General features: G+C 40.2%; 1 protein-coding gene across 3 annotated transcripts in view; it reads left to right on the top strand.

Annotated features, from left to right (window-relative positions):
• Positions 1 to 20,515, top strand: part of trdn (triadin) — a 512,395-nt gene that overhangs the window by 190,625 nt on the left and 301,255 nt on the right. For all 3 annotated transcript variants that reach the window (XM_069886892.1, XM_069886891.1, XM_069886893.1), the window contains one exon: positions 15,798 to 15,896. In XM_069886892.1, coding sequence (XP_069742993.1) covers positions 15,798 to 15,896 — 99 coding nt within the window. The remainder of the gene's footprint in view (positions 1 to 15,797; positions 15,897 to 20,515) is intronic.

The raw sequence follows: 20,515 nt of genomic DNA, 5'->3' as shown, positions 1-20,515 counted from the left end.
AAATCTGAAAAAGACAATTCTCCATAAAATGTTACGAGCCCAAAGGACCCCAAAAATATTCTGTCACACAAGATTGCATGTGAAGTAGTTGAGTAGAGCCAAATTTAACCAAAGATGTGGAAATATTGGACTCTACATCTGAACCCATCTCATCCCAATTTGCCCAGGTGAATTGTTAAAGTCAATCCTGCATCACAGTTTCCATCTGTCTCGGTCAATACAAAACGGGAGAGTGATATTATGTGACACAAATCAAGGCAGGATATTAATATTACACTTCCACAACTAGAACCTAAAATAGTTTACTATTTTGTTAACAAAATAAGGTGCTTATTAAGCTAGAGCAGAATTTCACTTTGATTTACTTTGGAAAATGTAATATCAGAATTGCTCCCCTCAGCTGAAACAGGGGTTTAGTACAGTTAAAACAGTATCCAAGAATGTGATGTGCATTCATGCTGAATACCCAATGCTTATGTGGTGCACTGAGGTAGCAGCAAACAAGCACAAAGTCAGAAAAGACTGTACAACAGGCTTTATTGTAGTAAAAGTCTAAACACCAATTCATGCCTTGGTGGCTTCCCACGTGACTGGCTCAGGAGGGGCCGGCTCAGCTTTATATTCAGGTTGGCTGATTGACAGCTGCCCAGGTGGAGCCAGCACCTTAGGTGGTCGTCCTGCAGGTACAGAGATCACCACCCACAGTAGGCTGGTTGTCACATCACCACAGCTTATTGACTCCTCCAAGACAGATCTCAGGAAAATGGGAGATTTATTGTAATATTTACATCAGAAATATCAAGAGTTTTCCAATCCTATTTTTGAATGGAAATTAAATTCTGCTCAGTGATAGACTCGGTGAATAGAATGTTTCAGAATTGGCTTTAAACAAAAATTAGAAGCAATATTTAAAAGGAAACTCGCATGCAACTGGATAGATAATTGGTGCCTGATGTCACTGTGTCTATATCGAGTGAAAGCAAAGACAATGATGAGTGTCATTCACAAAGCTTCAAGCACACTTCTGTCACAACATTATCAAGGCTCCCTAGAAAGTTGAAGCCTTTGCATATTTATTTCCTTGAGGACACCAAATTCATTGGCAGAGAAGAGTTGAAGTAAAGTGCTAAAACGTTTAAAAAAATTCCAATCCACAAGACATGAAGCATGACTTAAATTGGAACCGTATTTTGATAATTGCTTCTTCAGTGATGTTTATTCTAACAATAGACAGTACCCTCTGTATGTGAATTGAAATGCAAAGAGATACTGTAAAGGCATTGCTGGCTCAAGAAAATTTATTGTAAAAACACAATTTAGCTGCAGTTAGTATTTTTTAGTATGCTAGGTGTGAGTTTCCTGTACTTGAAATGAATGTAATGTGTTGAAAGGATGGAGATGTCACCGGTCATGTCTGACCATGTTGGAATCAGTACCCATGAAAATTGACTGTAGATCAAATGAGGATTTAAAAATTAACCAGACATTCAGATTTGGTTTGGTATTTACTTTTCATATCTGATATTATTTCTCTCTGTGAGGTATACCAGGAGAACTTGAACTCTCACTTTACAATAACATATTTCAGTTAAAAGAAGCAGAAATTTAAGGAAGCAGAATAAAGAGTGGTCAGCTCTATTATCATCACTGTTAAGGTTCTTTTTTAGGATGGACAACCTTAAAGAAAAACATAAGGAAGTCAAGTGAGAATGAGGAAAATGTGTGACAGGGAGATTCACAAGGAAGCAAAAAGGCAGATGCAAAACAAAATAAATGAAAAAGTGAAAAGCAAAAAGGTTCAAGTATAACAAAACCCTGCCATGCTTCCATCATACATCCATAATTCCTCTTGAATGGTGGTGGAGAGTAATAATTAGTCTGAATTTTGCTATATCAAATACTGATCTTCATCATCAGTTGCCATGGAATCTTCTCTGCGATGTTACCTCTGATTGTCTTTGAAGTGGACTGTGGTGTCAGAGATTATTTAATTGGAGTATAAGATTCACAAGTGGATTTTCTGATCTGGAGATATTAATGGGCAAGAGTGTTGAGTGAAATAGGTAACATTGGTTAAAAGACCAATGTATTTAGAGTGCTTTTAGGTCCAGGGTGAGGTGACAAGTTCAGACTTTATTGTACATTGTACAATGTAAAATATACTGAAATTTCTCTTGCTTGTTGCACCTACAAAGGTATGTAAAACAGTAAGTGACAAATGGAGACCTGCAGAAGTTTATAAAATTACAAGAGGCATTGATAGGATAGTCCGTCAGATTCTTTCCCAGGGTAAACATATTACATTGTACAGTATGGCCATTTAAGGTGTTTGGTGGGGGTGGGGGGAGTTTCAAGGTGGTGTTTAGCACAAGTATTTTGACGTAGGTGTCTGGAACAGGCTGCCAGAAGTCATGATGGAAACAGATATAAATGTAGCATTTAGGAGGCTTCTAGAATGTAGATTAAGGGTCAATGTTGGGCCCTGGGGGTCGAAGGGACTATCCAAAGGTTTGAAAATGCCAGGCATTGAAAGGGGGTCAATAAATGGTGGGGGGAATGTCGATTGAACTTTTGGGGTTGAAAGAATTGAGTAGATCCCCACTCCTGCCCGGGAGCCCAAGGTCCCTGCTCCTGCCCAGAGCCCGAGGTCCCCGCTTCTGCCCAGGAGCCCAAGGTGACTTCTTCGATGCGGACAGCACTGCACCTGATGTTGAGAATAGAATAATTGCCGTTGCCGATGCTGAAGACTTGGACCAAGCTCCATTTGGCATCTTCCCAGCCAGAAGCAAAGTTTTTTTTTACTGTTATTGTAATCACTTGCTTGTTATAAATCTGTGTTGCTTAAGCTTTATTTTCAAGTATATAATGAAAAGCTATTTTATTATTATTATTATTATTATGAACTTTTGTACCTGCCTGGGGGTCGATGAGTGATCAAGGATTCCATGAAGGGGTCGATGGTCTAAAAAGGTTGAGAACCCCTGGTCTAGATAGACGCATAAATCTGCAGAGTAAAAAGGAATATATATCATGTGCAAGCAACAGCGCCTTAATTTAGGAATAATTTTGGTACAGACAGTCGGCCAAAGGGCCTGTTCCTATACTGCTCTGTTCTGCATTATACATTCTATGTACCACATGAATGAAAAAAAAAGGTACTGAAAGTAAAAGGATAGTAAAATATTCACAGTTTCAGTAAGTGTAAAAATGTGGTGTTATGACCGAGCAGACGGATCTTTGGTCTTAGAGTAGTCTTCTGGTTAGGTTACATTGAGAGCTTTCAAGAGCCTGATGACTGTTGAAAAAATATTCTTGAATGGCTATGCCAGATTTCAGGCTCTTGTACCTCTGCTTGAAGGTAGCAGCATGAAGTGAGAGTAAAATGGGCATTGGGGATCCTTAATAGATCTCAATGGATGGAACATCATTGCACATGATGGACTTGGTTACATTTGCCACTTTCTCCAGCCTTTTGTGTTCCTGGGCATTCAGCTTTCCAACCAGGCCCTGATTCAGCCAGTCAGTATACTTTCAACAGTACATCTATAGGAATTTGATAGAGTATACGCCATGTCACCTTCTTCTGCTTTCAAAGCAGAGATATTAGTGTGTCTTCTTCATGATTGCCATGATTTTCTGGTTCCAGGAGAGGTCCTCTGATATTTGGATGCCCAGGAACTTGTAGCTATTAATGCTCTCCACTGCTGTCTTGCCATGAGTCTGTGGTGGAGAAGGTTCAAAGCTTCAGGTTCCTGGACATCACATGGTCCATTAGCTTCCCCTTTGTAAAGTTCGTAATAAACTCTTTGGTCAGATTGAATATGAGAGCAAGATTGTTGTTCAGGCACCACCCAACCAAATTCTAAATGCCCACCTTGTATTCTGATTCATCATTACCTGTTAATTAGCCAAGAATAGTGGCATAATCAGCAAATTTATAAATAGGATTTAAAAAATGGTGTGGACCTGGTAGGGATATTTGTATTGTCATTAATCTTGGATGAGGTGCCAGATGATATGAAAGTGCCTTTATTGAAGAAACTGCAGGTCAGTAAGCTTAATATCTGTTTTGAGTAAGCTGCTGGAAGAGATCTGAGAGACATGCATTTGGAAAGGTAAGAACTAATTAGAAGTAGTTAGCATGGGAAATTATGTCTCATGAATTTTACTGAGCTGGTTTGAAGAGGTGATGAAGAAAATATTTGAGGGCAGGGTTTTAGACATTGTCTATATCGACTTTTGCAAGGTCTTTGTCAAGAACTTAATAGTCGGCTGGTCCAAAAGGTCAAATGGCATGGGATCCAGGACAAGCTTGATGGTAGGAGTCAGAGAGCGGTAGTGGAAAGTTTTTATTTAGATTGGAGATCTGTGACCAGTGATGTGCTGTAGGGATTGGTGCAGAATCCACTGTTGTTTGTTATCTATATTAATGATTAGGGTGACAATCTAATTAGCATGGTTAGTAAGTTTTGTGGATAACACCAAAATTCATGGTATTCATGGAGAGTGCAGAAGGTTATCAGAGATTGCAACAATATAATGGTGAATTGGAAAAGTGGGCCAAGGAAAGGCAGATGGAATTTAACTTGACCAATCACAAGGTGAAGCATTTTGGTCAATTAAACCAAGGAAGAACTAACACAGTAAATGTTCAGAAATGTTTGGAATACAAAGTGAAATGTTCACAGTAAAGAAGTTCAGACATCATGTTACAATTGTTCCGACATAAGCTGTTGGTCAGATCATAATGGACAATAGACAATAGGTGCTGGAGTAGGCCATTCAGCCCATCGAGGCAACAACTCCATTCATTTAGATCATGGCTTATCTTCCACTATCAGTACGCTGTTCCTGCCTTCTCCCCATAACCCTTAATTCCCTGTCCACAAGAAACTTATTTATCTTCCTCTTGAATTTATCCAGAGAACCCATCTCTACTACCTTCTGCACCAGAGTATTCCACAGACCAACAACTCTATGGGTAAAAAAAAAAATTCTAATCTTCGTCCTAAAGGACCTTCCCTGTATTCTTAAACTATGGCCTTAGTCCTAGTCTCGCCCAACATCGGGAACATGTAATCAGTTTCTATTGTGTACAATCCCTTAATAATTTTAAATACCACATATCTCCCCTCATCATTTTAAATTCCAACATATACAACCCCAGTTTATCCAACCTTTCGGCATACATTGATCCCGCCATCACGGGAACTAACCTTGTGAATTATGTTGCACTCCCTCAAGAGCAAAAATGTCCTTCCTTAAATTAGGAGACCAGAACTGAGCACAATACTCCAGATGTGGTCTCACCATGGCCCTGTACAACTGCAGAAGGACATCTTTACTCCTATACCCTATTCCCCTTTTTATGATGGCCAACATGCCATTTGCCTTTTTCACAATTGTTGAATCTGCATGCTAGCTTTCAGTGACTGATGTAGAAGTTCACATAGATCACATTCCACTTCCCCGCTCCCTAACTGGACTCCATTTAAAAAATAATGTGCCTTCCTGTTCCTGCTATAACCTCACATTTATCCACATTAAACTGCATCTTTCATGCATCCGCCCACTAACCTAACCTGTGCAAGTTCCCCTGCATTTTCCTGACATACTCCTCACACTGCTACCCAGTTTCATGCCATCTGCAAATTTGATAATATTATTTATAATCTTCTTATCTAAATCATTAATATATATGATAAACAACTAGGGACCCAGCACCGAGCACTGCGGAGCCCCACTTGTCACATCCTGCCATCCAAAAGTGACCCATTAATCCCTACTCTTCGTTTCCTGTTAGTCAACCAATTTTCTATCCAGAACCCTTCTGTGAAACCCTACCCATAGTTATAAGCTAATAAAAGCAATTGTTCTCCCTTCAGTCATAAGAGCTTTTATTCACACTATAATTTTATTAGCTTATTCCCTAAATGAAGGAAGCGACACTCAAGCCAGATTTGCTGCTGACAGACCCTCTGTACCCCGACGCAGCTGAGGTGTTCACATACTGCTGGACTGCTTCCAGGCTTATCTGAACACGACCAGTGAAGTCTTCCACACAGATTAACTCAAGAGGTCTGCACTCGTTTTGAGGGTAGGAACAAAAGGATATGCAGTCATCAGGGGCTGCACTACATATGATGTTGCCATCAAGGCTTTGAAGGCTCGGTACCTGAAGTTGCAAAACAAGATCCTAGCAAGGCATCAATTTGCTCTATGTCACCAACGGCCAGGAGAGGCTATCAATGACTACCTGCTGGATCTGTGGACATTTGTCAAGAAGTGCAGGTACAAAGCTGCTACGGGCCGGTTTCATGAAGAAGAACAGATCCGGGATGCTCTAGTTGCGGGGGTTCACTCAATGTACATGAGGCAGCGACTCCTCGAGTCGGGTAAGAAGGACCTGGTTAGCTATGTTGAACTGGCCAAATTGTTGGAGCAGGCCAAGCTCAAGAATGATGACCTCAAAGCCAGTGAGCTCGCTCACCCAGGTGACCCCTTCTAAAGACCGGCTGCTCCCATTACCCAGCCCGAATGTCTGTTGCTTTCCGTGCTAGGGAGTGCTTTTTCTGCCACAAGAACCAGCATCCCTGATCTTGTTTCCCGGCTAAAGCTGTGGCAAGAAAGGTCATTGGGCGTGGGTTTGCCATGCAAGGGGAAGCCCGGGGAAGTCCATGGCCTGAACTGCTTCCGGATCTGATTCCAGCCCCAAGCCGTCTGCCCCGAATTCACCTAAACCCACTTGCCACACTACACATCGATGGAGTGTGGCAGTGAGGAAACGGCATGAAAAGGCTTGGCAGCCATCTTGCTGTGACCCAAATTCAAACTTGGCGCCCTCATCATCAGAGGAGGAAGGAGGGGGGCCATCTTACCCATGCAGGACAACCCAGGATGGTGGGGGCCACTCAAAAGAGGAGCATGGAGTCTCTGGGGACCTAGCCTCAATGGTCCTAAATCAGGACAGACCTCACCAGCTCAGCAATTCCATAGTGACAGTGAAGGTAAACTGACATTCCACTAAATGCCTAATCTACACTGGCTCTACTGAAAGCTTCGTAGACTCACAGACTGTGTAAGAGTACAACCTAAAGATGTATCCTTCCAATTATTGCATATTCCTTGTGCCTCATTCTCATTCTACACGTATTCAACAACATTTTATAGTACATCTGTCATTTGAAGGGTAGGGGTGGGGGGGATTTCTGGAAGATTCACCTGTATGTACTTGATGAATTGTGTGCTCTGGTGTTATTTGGTCTGGACTTCCTACGTCACTTTAAAAGCGTGACCTGGGAGTATTCTGGTCTCCTCCCCCTGTAATGGTTTGGAATGGAGGGCCCCTAAAATTAGAACCCTCATGCAGCCTCTTCACTCTGAATATTGCCCCCCACCACCCCTTCTCTTCCCATATCTGTCCTCAGACTGCAAACCTATTGCTACCAAGAGCAGGAGGTACAGCACAGCATACTGAGATTTCATAAAGTCTGAGACACAACGTCTGCTCGACGAAGGTATCAATGAACCTAGCACCAGCCTGTGGAGAGCGCAAGTAGTAGTGGTAAAAGGGGAAAACAAGTCCAGGCTAGTAATTGACTATAGCCAAACTATTAATTGGTACACATTCCTGGATGCATACCCCCTCCTTCAAATTTCAGACATGGTGAAGATATTGTGCAGTATTGGGTTTATTCGACCATCAACCTGAAAGCTACTTATCACCACCAGCCAATCCGTTCCAAGAACCATCCATTTACGGCATTTGAGGCTAATGGTCATCTCTATCCATTCTAGAGGGTCCCTTTCAGTATCACTAATGGGGTTTCTATCTTCCAGAGGCAGATGGACAGAATGGTGGATACGTATGGGTTGAAGACTACCTTCCCCTACACTGATAACATCACCATCTGTGGCCATACCTTGAAGGACCATGACACCAACCTCCAGAGTTTTCTCCATGTGGCAAAAGCCCTGAATCTCACTTATAACTCTGACAAGTGCATGTTCAGGACTAAATGGCTGGCTATCCTTTGTTACATAGTGGAGAATGGCATCATTGGCCCCGATCCCAATAGGATGCACCCCCTGTTAGAGCTCCCCATTCCCAGGAGCACAAAGGCTTTGAGGAGATGTTTGGGGTTTTTCTCATATTACATCCAGTAGATCCATCAATACGCTTATAAGGATCACCCTCTCTTAAAAGCCACTTATTTTCCCCCACTTTGCTGAAGCCCAAACAGGTTTTAACTACCTCCATAATCACATTGCAAAAGCCGCCATGCACGCAATGGATGAGAATGAACCTTTCCAAGTGGAAAGTGACGCTTTGGACGTAGCCCTAACTGCTACCCTCAACCAGGTGGACAGGCTGGTTACACTTTTTTCTTGGACGTTACAAGGCCACGAGCTCTGGAACCCATTGATGGAAAAGTAGGCTCGAGCTATTGTAGGAGGCACTGGAGACACTCCCTAGCTGGTAGGAAATTTATGCTCCTTGCTGACCAGCGCTCGGTCATATTCATGTTTAATAATGTCAAGAGGGGAAAAATCAAGAATAAGAAGATTGCTAGGTGAAGGATCGAGCTCTCCACCTACAATTATGACATTGCCTATCATCCAGGAGCCCTTATTGATCCTTCAGATGTCTTATCCAGAGGAAGGTGTGCCTCTGCACACACTGGTCAACTGTGGTCTATGCATAATGACCTCTGCCATCCAGGGGTTACCCGTATGGCTCATTTTGTCAAGGCGCACAATCTGTCCTACTCCATGGAAGATATCAGGGAAATGACCAAGTCTTGCTATGTCTGCGCAGAGTGCAAGCCGCATTTGTACCATCTCGCAAAGGTGCACCTGATCAAATCATCGAACGGCTCAGTGTCGATTTTAACAGACCTCTCCCTTCCGTGAACGGGAACATATTCTTCTTCTCTATAATTGATGAACACTCCTGCTTCTTGTTTGCCATTCCATGTCCAGACTCATCCACTTTGTCAGTCATAAACACCCTAGATTCCATTTTCGCCCTGTTCAGGTATCCCAGCTATATTCATAGTGACTGGGGCCCCTCCTTTATGAGTGATGGGCTACGTCGGTACCTGCTGGTGAGGGACATCGCATCCAGCGGGACTACTTTCTACAACCCTTAAGGGAATAGGCAGATTGAAAAGGAAGGTTGTCAAACTGGCCCTGAAGACAAAAGACCTTTCAGACTCATGCTGGCAGGAAGTCCTCCCTATGGTGCTCCATTCCATCTGGTTGCTACTATGTACCGTGACCAATGCTACTCCTCACAAGCTCCTATTCAATTTAGAAAGAAGGTTGGCATCGGGAACTACACTCCCAACATGGCTCACCACTCCAGGTTCAGTCCATCTCAGGAAGCACGAGAGGAGAAGCAAGACCAACACCCTGGTGAAAAGGGTGAAACTGCTCCATGCCAACCCCATGTATGGCCATGTGGAGTACCTGGATGGCAGAGAGGACTCCATCTGCATCAGGGACCTGGTACCTTCCGGAATAGAGGGTCCGTTGCCACAAGAGCCCTATGAGCCGTGGAGCTCATTCTCACCACCACCAGTCTGGGCGTTAGGAGATCCAGTTCAGGAGGAACGTGCATCCCTCTCCACCATTGAGCCACAGACCTAGCCCGCCTCTCCTCCCTCAATAGGGGACCAGGAGACCCAAGGAGTCCAAGGCCCCCCCAGTGCTAAGGCACTTCACCAGGATCTCCAGACCCCCAGACTGCTTAAATCTGTAAATTTGTAAATTCTACTTTTTTTCTGAATCCATGTTCTCTGTCACAAACCCTAAATTCTGCAGGAAGGATTGAATGTAGTGAACTAGGATTCACTGGTAGTGTGTTCTGCTGATGGCTGGCTCTGCCTCCCGGCTCCACTCCAATCTGCTTACATATAACCCTGTTTTCCCGCCTAAACCCAGAACACTTCTGAAGACTACTGAGAGACCCTACCCATAGTTATAAGCTAATAAAAGTGTTTGTTCTCCCTCCAGTCATGAGAGCTTTTATTCGTGCTGCAATTAGCTAAATGATGTAATCTCCCCATTTATCTGGATGGCTTCAAGCTAGAGTTCATTGACATATCCTGGTACTCAGATCTGAATGACAGTGGGTTTGCAGACATTTCAGTTCCAAAATTATAAGGAGTTAAAGTGGAGAGTAAGGAAAAAATTCTGAAAGGGATAATAAGTTATTATTATGAATATTGCTGGAAGTCATTCTGAAGAGTTGTATGATAATTGAAGAGATGAATGTAAATTTATGAAGGCATTGAAAAATTTCTGTCATATTGCTGAAAGTATCACTGGTGTAGCAATTATGTCTCTAACCAATATCTCTATTCTCAGAAATGTTCAGTGTGATGCAATGTAAGAGAAATTTGAGAAATAATATTTGTTGAGACAGAAGGCCAACAATGCTTGTGCCAGACATTTCTAACTTAATTGACTTGTAAGATATGCAGCTTTCTGTTAAAATATTTTTTTTTTCTCTGAGGGGACCTATTAAGTCTAGATATGGAATTATTTGAGGTTTTTCTCTGAGCTTTTTGTAATAAATGTATCAGATGAGAGCACCTGTGCAAGGGTTAGCATCTGGGATCATGCTATTTTTTGCTATGACAGGAACTTGATTGAGGGATAGGTGAGACTGGCAGCTCAATGTTCTGGGTCATCAATGCTCCTGAGCTGGAGAGAAAAGAGGAAGGGAAGTTGCATGATTGATCAGAGAGAAGCATCCAAGGTCACTTTCATTTTTCGTTTGTTGTAATCAAAATCTGCAGGAAGAGGCAAAGAAGGATAATTTTATCAGCAAATATCTCTTCTGTGGTCTGAGGCTTGAAGCCATCTCATCAGCCTACAATTAAAAGCTACCAGAGAGCTAGAGAAAACTTTATTATTGTTGTAATGCATCATACAAGTGTATTTTCAACTGCATCTTAATGCTTGGAGTGACTATTAGACTTTCCTAATGAAGATGTAGAAATTAATGTGATACTCTGCAGTATATTACAATACACTGATGTGAACTAAGTGGGTCATTTGATCAGATTGTTTTATTGGGTCTTTTCTTAGACATTCCTTTGAATTACTTGCTTACGTTCCAGTGCAATGGGTTTTGAGGAGACTATTAAAGCTAATGTAGAAATTTCAGTCTCTTCCACAAATAGGGCAGAAGATGCCTCCAAGATGGTTAAGTGGGTAGATTATGAAGTGGTATATTCCTTCTGCTAGTTTTGAAGAGCTTCTCTCTGCCAGGGATTTCAAAGAGTCAAAAATAATGTTTCATTTTTTAAAGGAAGGTTTGCGTGTTTTCATGAAACTTTTTCTTTGTCTGCCTGGTAATTTTTTTTTCATAAAAGAGCTTGGAACAGACTGTTTATTTTACAGAATTGTCAATTCACATGGCCTCTTCAACAGAGTTGACTGAATGCAACATGGGTCTCAGTGTTGGAGATGTTAGTCTGGGAAGAACTTTGGCAGTGGCCTTCTAACCTTTCCAGTGAATTTGGAAGACTTTGTGAAAATCTTTAAAATACCTAAAATCAGAAGTATATAGGAGGGCAGAAACCATTGGGAAATAGATATTAGAGATTCAGAATCAGAATTTATTGTCATGAACCAGTCAAAATTCATTGTTTGGTGACTGCATCACAGTACAAACAACTTTATGGAATAAATAAAAAATAGTGCAAGATAAAGGAGAAGTCAAAGTAAGGCAGTATCTGTGGTCCATTGTTCATTCAGGAAACTGATGGCAGAGGGTAAGAAGCTGTCGTTGTCCCACTGAGTGCTCATCTTCGGGCTCCTCTACATTTTCCCCCCCAATTGTGGGGGGTCCTTGAGAAGAGAGGATATTTCAAGCTACCAAAGGCTTTGCTGGTGCATTGGAGGTGTTGACTGATGGTTGTCAATATCTGAGAAGTGGATTGTATTGTTCAGGGTCTTACCATGAACTTTAATTGTTGGGTGGAAGAGTTATACAGGGGAATGGAGTGGTAGAGGGTTTTATTTTGTACACATTGAGTCTCAGGCCAGAGTTCTCAGAATCTTCACTTCAGCCCAGTCTTTGTTTCATAGGAGGCAGGACATTTGATATGGTGGGTGATAATTTAAACCCTATATTGAATATTTAGTTTGAAACTTAAACATATACCAGTAATTGATTTTTACTTAGGTGAAGCACTAATCTGACACCGTGTGCTCTAATTTAGGTGGATGCTGAATTGTTCAAATTATCAAAGAATGGAATAGCTTTATGGATGCATTTCCCTTAACCAGCATGCTCAAGATAGATTAAAGCATCACTTATTTTAATGCCGGAATTTACACAATAATTATTTTATTGGAAACATAACAACACCCAGCCTTTCAAAGTAACTAATTGTCCATAAAGTGCTTTGGGTGGTTTTTGACATATGTGATCAATTGCTCATTAAGTACATGTCATTATTTAATATTTGCATTATGTGATGCTAATAAAAATTGAGTAGACTTACAAATTATATTGCCAAATGCAAATCTGGAAATTTTGCTGATACATCCATTGCGGCACAGTTGGTGTAACACTTAACGTAATGCCTTTACAGCACGAATGATCATATCCGCGGTTCGAATCCAACGCTATCTGTAAGGAGTTTGTACGTTTTCCCCGTGTCTGTGTGGGTTTTCTCCAGTTTCCTCCCACCGTTCAAAACGTACCTGGGTATAGGTTCATTGGTGTAAAAATTGGGTGACATGTACTTGTGGGCTGTTACTGTGCTGAATATCAAATTTAAAATTTAAATTAAAAAAGTCTTTAATTTTGGTTAGTGATACAATTAAAAAAGTAAAGGCACAAAGACTTAATCTTGAGCAATTCATTATTTACTGTGGACCTCTTGAGATCAATCCCATGAACAGTCATTTTCTATGGCCAAATAATTCTTTAAACTTTAAAAAGATAATTCTGCCACGCCTGCCAAAAAAATGTCTGGGTTGTACGTGATGTCATGTATGTACTCTGACAATAAATCTGAAATCTGGAAATCTCTTCCTGCATTTCATGATGTGTTTTCATTTCAAGCTGGTATATGATTTTTTCTTAATACCTAGGTATAAAAACATGTCAGAATTTATTGTACTTTTTAGGACACAAATTCCCATTAAAAGAAACAATTACAAATTCCACCTGTTTAATGATGGAATTATTTTATCTGACAGTTAATAATGTCTTTATTTATCATTAATGTTCAGTTTTTGCCCCAGTCTGACTTTCATTTGATGGTTCCTAATATATACTCACAATGTATTTATTATTTACTCATTATTCAAAAGTTTTGCAAATAGTCATTCTATTTTCTTTTTCTTTGCTTCTTTGCCAATTATTTTGTGCTTGTTTTGAGAAAATTATACTGTTTATTTTACTTTTAATTGTTTTGTAACAGTTTGCTTAGTAATTTGCTTACTATACCTGAAATCACACTTTGTGTATTTCTTTATTGAACATTGATGAGAAAATTCAATTAAAAATTCTGTTTTTTTTATCTTGCCTCCTCAATTCCCACACAAATTGCGAATACAATCTTTCCTATTTCTTATTTTGATACTTCATATTTTTTCATGATTTAAATTAGTTACCTAATTCTAAGTCTTTTGCTTCCTCTGTCCTGTCTACTAAACTCTTTATGAATGTTTAGTTAGCACATTCATAAAATGAAAACTTGCCGTGCAAATATTATCTGCTGTGTTTTTCACAAATCACATAACTGTCTAAATTTCAGTGAGTTATGAGTGGATTGCAAAAGGCATAGCAGCTCTTGGGGCATGAGAGGAACAGTATAAATGTGCATTATTTCTTTCTTTGTATTTTGACTGAGTTTAATTTTGGTACTGAATTAACCTGATTAATTCATTATCCTCCAATTCAGCAGTGGTATGACATAACATTATGCTGCTAAACATGAAAGGACTATTTTGTATCATGGTCCATGCTTTTTTTTTAACTGGACTGTCCAATTCAGAGTGCACATTCCTTTTGGAGTGGAAATTGAATTCCAAACTTCAAAATGAAGCTGAGAGAAATCATTGGTGCAAGAGTTTTGCTGTTTCACTCTGGTTTATGTCAGGCTTACTATTGGATTCAGACTTGATTAGATCAGCTGCATGAAGGAGAATGACCTTATACCATGCTCTCATATTGTATGGACATACTGTCATTTAATTGTGTGATTGACAGTCTACTTTTAAATTAAACTTTTTTATTGTAATTTTGTTATCAACTGCTCAACAAGCAAAATAATACATTTACAAAATCTAGATAAATCATAATGTTATTCAATGATCGTTTCTACTTGAAAGTCATTAATTAACTCAAGGTGTTGCTTCAGTTATTCAGAAACTAAAACGCATTGCTTTATCATAGAGTTATAAGATTAACTTTTAAATTGGTACCATCTTGTTTTGTTTCTTTGCATGGTTCCTTGTCATATTCATCGAAGAAAATCAGATGAGTTCCCTAAAATCTCTGGTTCTGAAGTGATGAGGTGGGGTGAAGATCTGCTGTCTTCTCACTTACAACTTATAACCATTTCATTTAAAACAGTTTTATCATATGATCACATGTTCATTGGATACATGCAGAGGGTGCAATCACCCATTGTTATTACATTTATGTAGATCCTTCCCCTAACTAGCCCCAAAAATAGGAAGATGGATCACAGTGAAATGGTCATATAGACCTCATCCATTCCAGTTAATGAAATAAAGCTACAATTGAAAGTATTTTGCAAACCGACGTGGTCATTTTAATAGCTGTAGATCTTAAATTTATTTGTGAGCATTCACATAATCTATGCTTATCCTATTTTCAGTGTTTGCTTTGTGTTACCTTATACAACTAAGGCATTATCTACAGTGACTTCTCGTATGTATAAAAGATAGCAGTCACAGGACTATTTCTCACAACAGAAATAGACCACAGAATAGTTCTTGTACCATTATATTGAATATGAGGGGGGGGGGGGTGTTGAAATTAGCATTCATAGGGGCAAACATCATGTCTCATATCTAGATAAGAAAACAACCATATTCCAGAGTGATGCTTATCACTGCATCAACATGTACGCAGCCTGTGTGCTCTTTTCTCTTTTGGATTGAACAGTGGAATTAAAATGTCAAATCTTATGTTGCAAAAAAAATTCTTGAAAGGTACTGGATGTCAGACAACTTATCTGAATATTTAGTGGAATTGGTGGGGACAAATAGAATAGGGCTAAGCACTAATACTTGGAGAACACCACAGATAACATTGACGTCAAGAAGAAATGATAAATTTCATTGATCTGGTATTGTGCTCTCTGAACATCGACAGTATTCTGTTAAGTATACAATTTCAGTTGGAAGAATACAACTGCTTGCCTTGAGACTAGCAGTCAAATATTGGCACATTGCAGGCTGCAAAGTTCTAATGGTAAGGACTGTACTAAATGATTATCTAACTTATGAATGTGCAGTAGAAGTAATAATGTATGTTGTGTATTCTAATCCATTTAGAAAACATTCATCTGCCTACACACGTTACCAATTGTACCACTTGCTTTCCTTTGAATGACCATGAGTGAGGCATAGTATCACACTCAAACAAGGATTCTCATTTCTCTCTCTGATACAAACCCTAGGGTAAACTTTATATTATGTTAAATGTAGAAAGCTTTCAAATGCAAATATATAAGTTGCAAACAATTATATCAATTCCTTCATTTTTGATTAATAGAGCAATTTTTTTTAAATCACAGGACACCCAACAGCTTCTGCAGTCACTCCAGCTCCAGAACTTGTAAAATCTCCTCTAAAGAAACCTCCCACCAAGAAATGCATTGAATCATCTGGTCAAGGTAAGTCATGCTGAATATTCAAAAGCACTTTTGTAGATTAAACAATTTGTATGTCATGTGATAAACAGTGTCATTGCTTATAGATTTTAGTTGTTATTTAAAATTTTATGTTGCATCCATTTTATTTGTGAATATCTCTGTGACCTTGAAACAAATTTCAAGAAAAATATTGTTAATATGGTGGAATAATACAGAGAGAACTTCTAATAGAACAAAGAGAATGCAAGTGTGTGAATGACAGATTTTTTTTTGATGATGAGGACCAATGAGAATGCATGATTGATTCTTCAAATAATGCATTTGAAAATTTGTTTAGAGTCTGTGGGAAAATACATAATTTGTCCTTTGAGAACATATGATATTGATTAGTTCAAAATATTCCCTCCACTGAGAAAATACTTCATTTCATGTTCTTTGTTGGTATCAGTTTTCTACAACCACTGAGAGCCACCATTCTGTGATGAATCAAAGCAAGGATAAGGAATGATGTGCACACTCCTGTCAATAGCCTATCAGTATGTCTTACTTCAATCCATTTCCATCCTTTGAAAGCATTCTTAAAAAGCCCACAAAGTTACCTTTCATCAAGACAAGTTGCTCTTCCCTCTGGCAATAAGTTTGTATGAAAGACATACTAATATTTTTAGATCTTTATTCAGTCACTGTCCTTTCTGGGGTTCAGTTAATAAACAGAATGTAGGTTGCTCTGTAACACTCACAGTAAACCACCTCATATGTGCAGTACATCCTGACCTCAGATGATCAAATAACCTTTCCCAGGAGGGGCAACCATTGCTCGTACTTTGTGGAAAAGGAGATTCAGAGGTCACTAAAATAGAGTTATAAACTGAAAATGCTGAAACCATTCAGCAAGTCAAACAACATCTTTAAGAAGAAACAGGAAATTGATAGCCAGCGTGAAACTGTTTACATTTGCTGAAATTCTGCAATGAAACTGACTACTATTGAGACTTTAAGAAATGTGTAATTTAATGTGGAAATCCCACATTGCTCTCAGAAATTCATCTTCCTGCTGAGCAGTCATGGGTAATCACTAGCACTGATATTCCAAGATCACTGCAAAGTATTGTCATTGTAAAATACCATGAAACATTATGGTTTGCGGCATGATATCCAAGTTCTTTGCAATTGCATACGAAACACAATTAGCACAGTGCAGACTCTGGCTATATAACATTAACTCTCTGTAAGTGTATTGTAATTCATTCACATATGGTACAATGATCTTGATTGTCAGAGATAAATGATCAGAAGCATTTAAAACAGTTTGAGGGTTGTATAAGCAATACACAAAGTGCTGGAGGGTCACCTAGCAGCCATGTAAGGCAATCAATAGTCAGCGTTTTGGGTCATAACCCTTCATCAGGGATAGCAAATAAGAGGATCTATGCCCAAGTAAAATGGTTGGAAGGAGGAAGGGGAAAGCATAGGCTGGTAGTGATAGGTGAATACAATTGCGAGGGAAGGAAATGCAAAATAAGTGATACGATAGGAGGAAGAGGTAGAGGGCTGTTGAAGATGCATTATCATAGGAAGAAGGGTAGCTGTAGGAAGGATGTAGGTGAGGGTAGTTAGAGAAAGTGGGGGGAGGAGAAAAAGAAGCAAGAATGTGGCCAGAGAGATTAGGGAAAGCAAAGAAGGGGGTGATTTGCAAAAACAGGTGGATAGGTTACTGGAATTTGGAAAAGTCATTAATGCCATTTGGTTGGAGACTGCCAAGTTGGAATATAAAATGTTGTTCCTCTGAATTATGTGTGGTCTTAACTTTGGCAGCACAGTAGACCGTTGATAGAAATGTCAATGTGGGAATGGGAAGTAAAATTAAAGTGACAGTCCACTGGGAGCTCCCCACTATTACAGTGGATGAAGCAAAGGTGCTCAATAAAGTGTTCTTCAAGTCTTCATCCAGTCCTCCAATGTAGAGGAAGCCACAATGAGAGGACCAGATGCAGTAGGTGACCCCTGCAGATTCACAAATGAAATGTTGCTTCACTTGGAAGGGCTGTTTGGGGCAACAAATGATGGTGAGGGAGGAAGTGTAGACATAAGTGTCGCATTTCCTTTGTTCACAAGGGTAAATACCAAGGTGTGGATTGGTGAGAAGTGATGAAATGGACAAGAGAGTCTTGGAGGGAGTAGTCCCTGCAGAAGGAGGAGAGGGGAGAAAAGAAGATTCTTGAAAACTTCTACAGGTGTACCGTGGAGAGCATTCTGGCTGGTTGCATCACTGCCTGGTGTGGAGGCGCCAAATCTCAGAACAAGAAAAAACTCCAGAGGGTTGTTAACTCAGCCTGCAACATCACAGGCACCAGACTTCACTCCATCAAGGACATCCATATGAGGTGGTGTCTTAAAAAAGCAGGCTCAATCCTCAAATACTCCCACTAACCAAGCCATGCTCTTTTCACTCTGCTACCATCATGAAAAAGGAACAGGAGCATAAAGGGGAACACTCAACAGCACAAGGACAGCTTCTTCCCCACTGCCATCAGATTCCTAAATGATCACTGAAACAAAGACACTGCCTTACTTTTCGTGCACTGTTTTTAAAAATTATTTATTGTTGTAAGATGGTTTATAATATGAACGTTTTCACTCCTGATGCTGCTGCAAAACAGCAAATTTCATGACTTGTTCACGACAACAAATTCGGATTTTGATTCTGGTGTGGGAATCACATTTTAAATGGTGGAAATAATGGTTGAATCTGCAGCCCTCTATAATGGTTGGGGAAACCATTAAAGATAGACCATTAATGCTGGCGTACCAAGGATATCTACACCTCAAATCCATGCACCAACCATTGTAGACCTGATATAATATAACATTAATGATGTAGTTAACTTCAAAGCTATTTCCAGCTTTATTTTATGCTTTCTGCCCCACACAGAATCCTGTATGACAGCAACTCATTACAAATATTCAAGATTCATTTAATAGTACCGCACATGTAATAGAACATGAAATTGCCTTCTGCCTGCTGTATGACAGACAAAGAGACATTTTTGTCCCTTACCGTAAGAAAAAAAGATAAATAAATGAGAGTCTCTTCACAGTCACAAAGATTCAGTGGATTCACCTCAAATGCTCTTGCAGCCTCTGCAGACTCCTGTTTGATTAATCAGCTCCAGATCCAAAACTGTCACGATCAGAAAGCCTTCGGCACCTGAGGCCCTTCTGGAGTCCTTCTTGCCACAGCACCCTATCGAATCCTGGCTCCAGTACCTGGTTCCCATGAGCAAGTCTCCAGCAGCCTATGTGGGACCCTTAACCGCAAGTTCCCAGTGTGGATCCCTCAGCTGCTGAACTCTTTGCTGGTTGACTGGCGTAGTCACCTTTCCTGTATAGGGTCACATCCTCTGTCTCTTATTCTCAAGATGAGGGGCATGTTTTATCTGTTTGTGGTGTCCTGTTCGCTTCTCCAACTGGTTCGCTTCTGCATGGAGTCTGCAACCCCTCGTGGCTGCTGCCAAGCACAGGCACTGCCATCTTGGGCACATACCTCTGTGGTTGCAGAATTTTTACTTCCAAATACTGTCAGCTTTTTAACAGGCCATTTAAAGCCTGTATGAAGCTGCTGGCATTAGGACTGGGTGGTTGAACCCTTTAGAGCGGTGCTGTGTCTTCACTCTCTACTCTCCAGCGTTGGCACCAGTGGCAATGCTGCCATTACAGCAGCTCTGGCAGTGTTGTCTATTTATTGCTAATGAATCAATAAATTGTTGAGTCATTAGTAGGTCATAGAATTATAGAATCATAACAATGAGGAAACAGGCCCAACTTGCCCACGTTGGCCACAATGGCCCACCCACACTAGTCCCACTGACATGCTGATATTACTCTAAACCCATCTTATCCATGCATCTATCCAAATATTTCTTAAACATGGCAGTAGTACCTGCCTCACCCACCTCTTTTGGCAGCTTGTTCCTGTTTTTTTCCCCCCTGATTTATATTCATTATATTGATTCTAATTGAATCATGATATTTGCAGCAGTGGAATTTAAATTCAAATTTGAAGTTTGAAATTTTGGTAACACAATGCTATTATGGCGCCAGCAACTAGGGTTCGAATTTTCATTGACTGGAAGGAGTTTGTTTTTTTCTCTCTGAGACTATGAGGGTATCCTTCGGGGACTCTGGTTTCCTCTCGCCCTTCAAAATGTACAGGGGTTGACGGTCAATTGGGTGTAATTGGGCAGTACAGGCTCATGGGCCGAAAGGGCCGGTTATTGTGCATATGGCCAAATTTAAAATTTAAATAGGTAGGTTAATTTGGAATTAAGGCAAGCGTATCAGTAATGATAACCAGGAAACTACTATGTTGTCCTCAGAACCCATCTGGTTAACCAATGTCTTTACAGGAAGGATAAAATTGTCATTGTGCATGTGATATATGTGACTCCAAAAACAGCAGTATAGTTAACTCTTTATTGGTCTGTAGAATGGCCAAGGAATCCACGTACCTAAACAAAGATCTGGACCCACTGCAATTAGTCTATCGTCACAATCGCTTCACCGCAGATGCAATATGTCTGGCTCTCTACTCAGCTCTGGATCACTTCATAAACAGCAACTCAAACATATGACTGCTCTTC

The sequence above is a fragment of the Narcine bancroftii genome, chromosome 6 (assembly GCF_036971445.1).
Source record: "Narcine bancroftii isolate sNarBan1 chromosome 6, sNarBan1.hap1, whole genome shotgun sequence".
Lineage (NCBI taxonomy): Eukaryota > Metazoa > Chordata > Chondrichthyes > Torpediniformes > Narcinidae > Narcine > Narcine bancroftii.
This window is presented reverse-complemented; position numbering and strand designations above follow the sequence as displayed.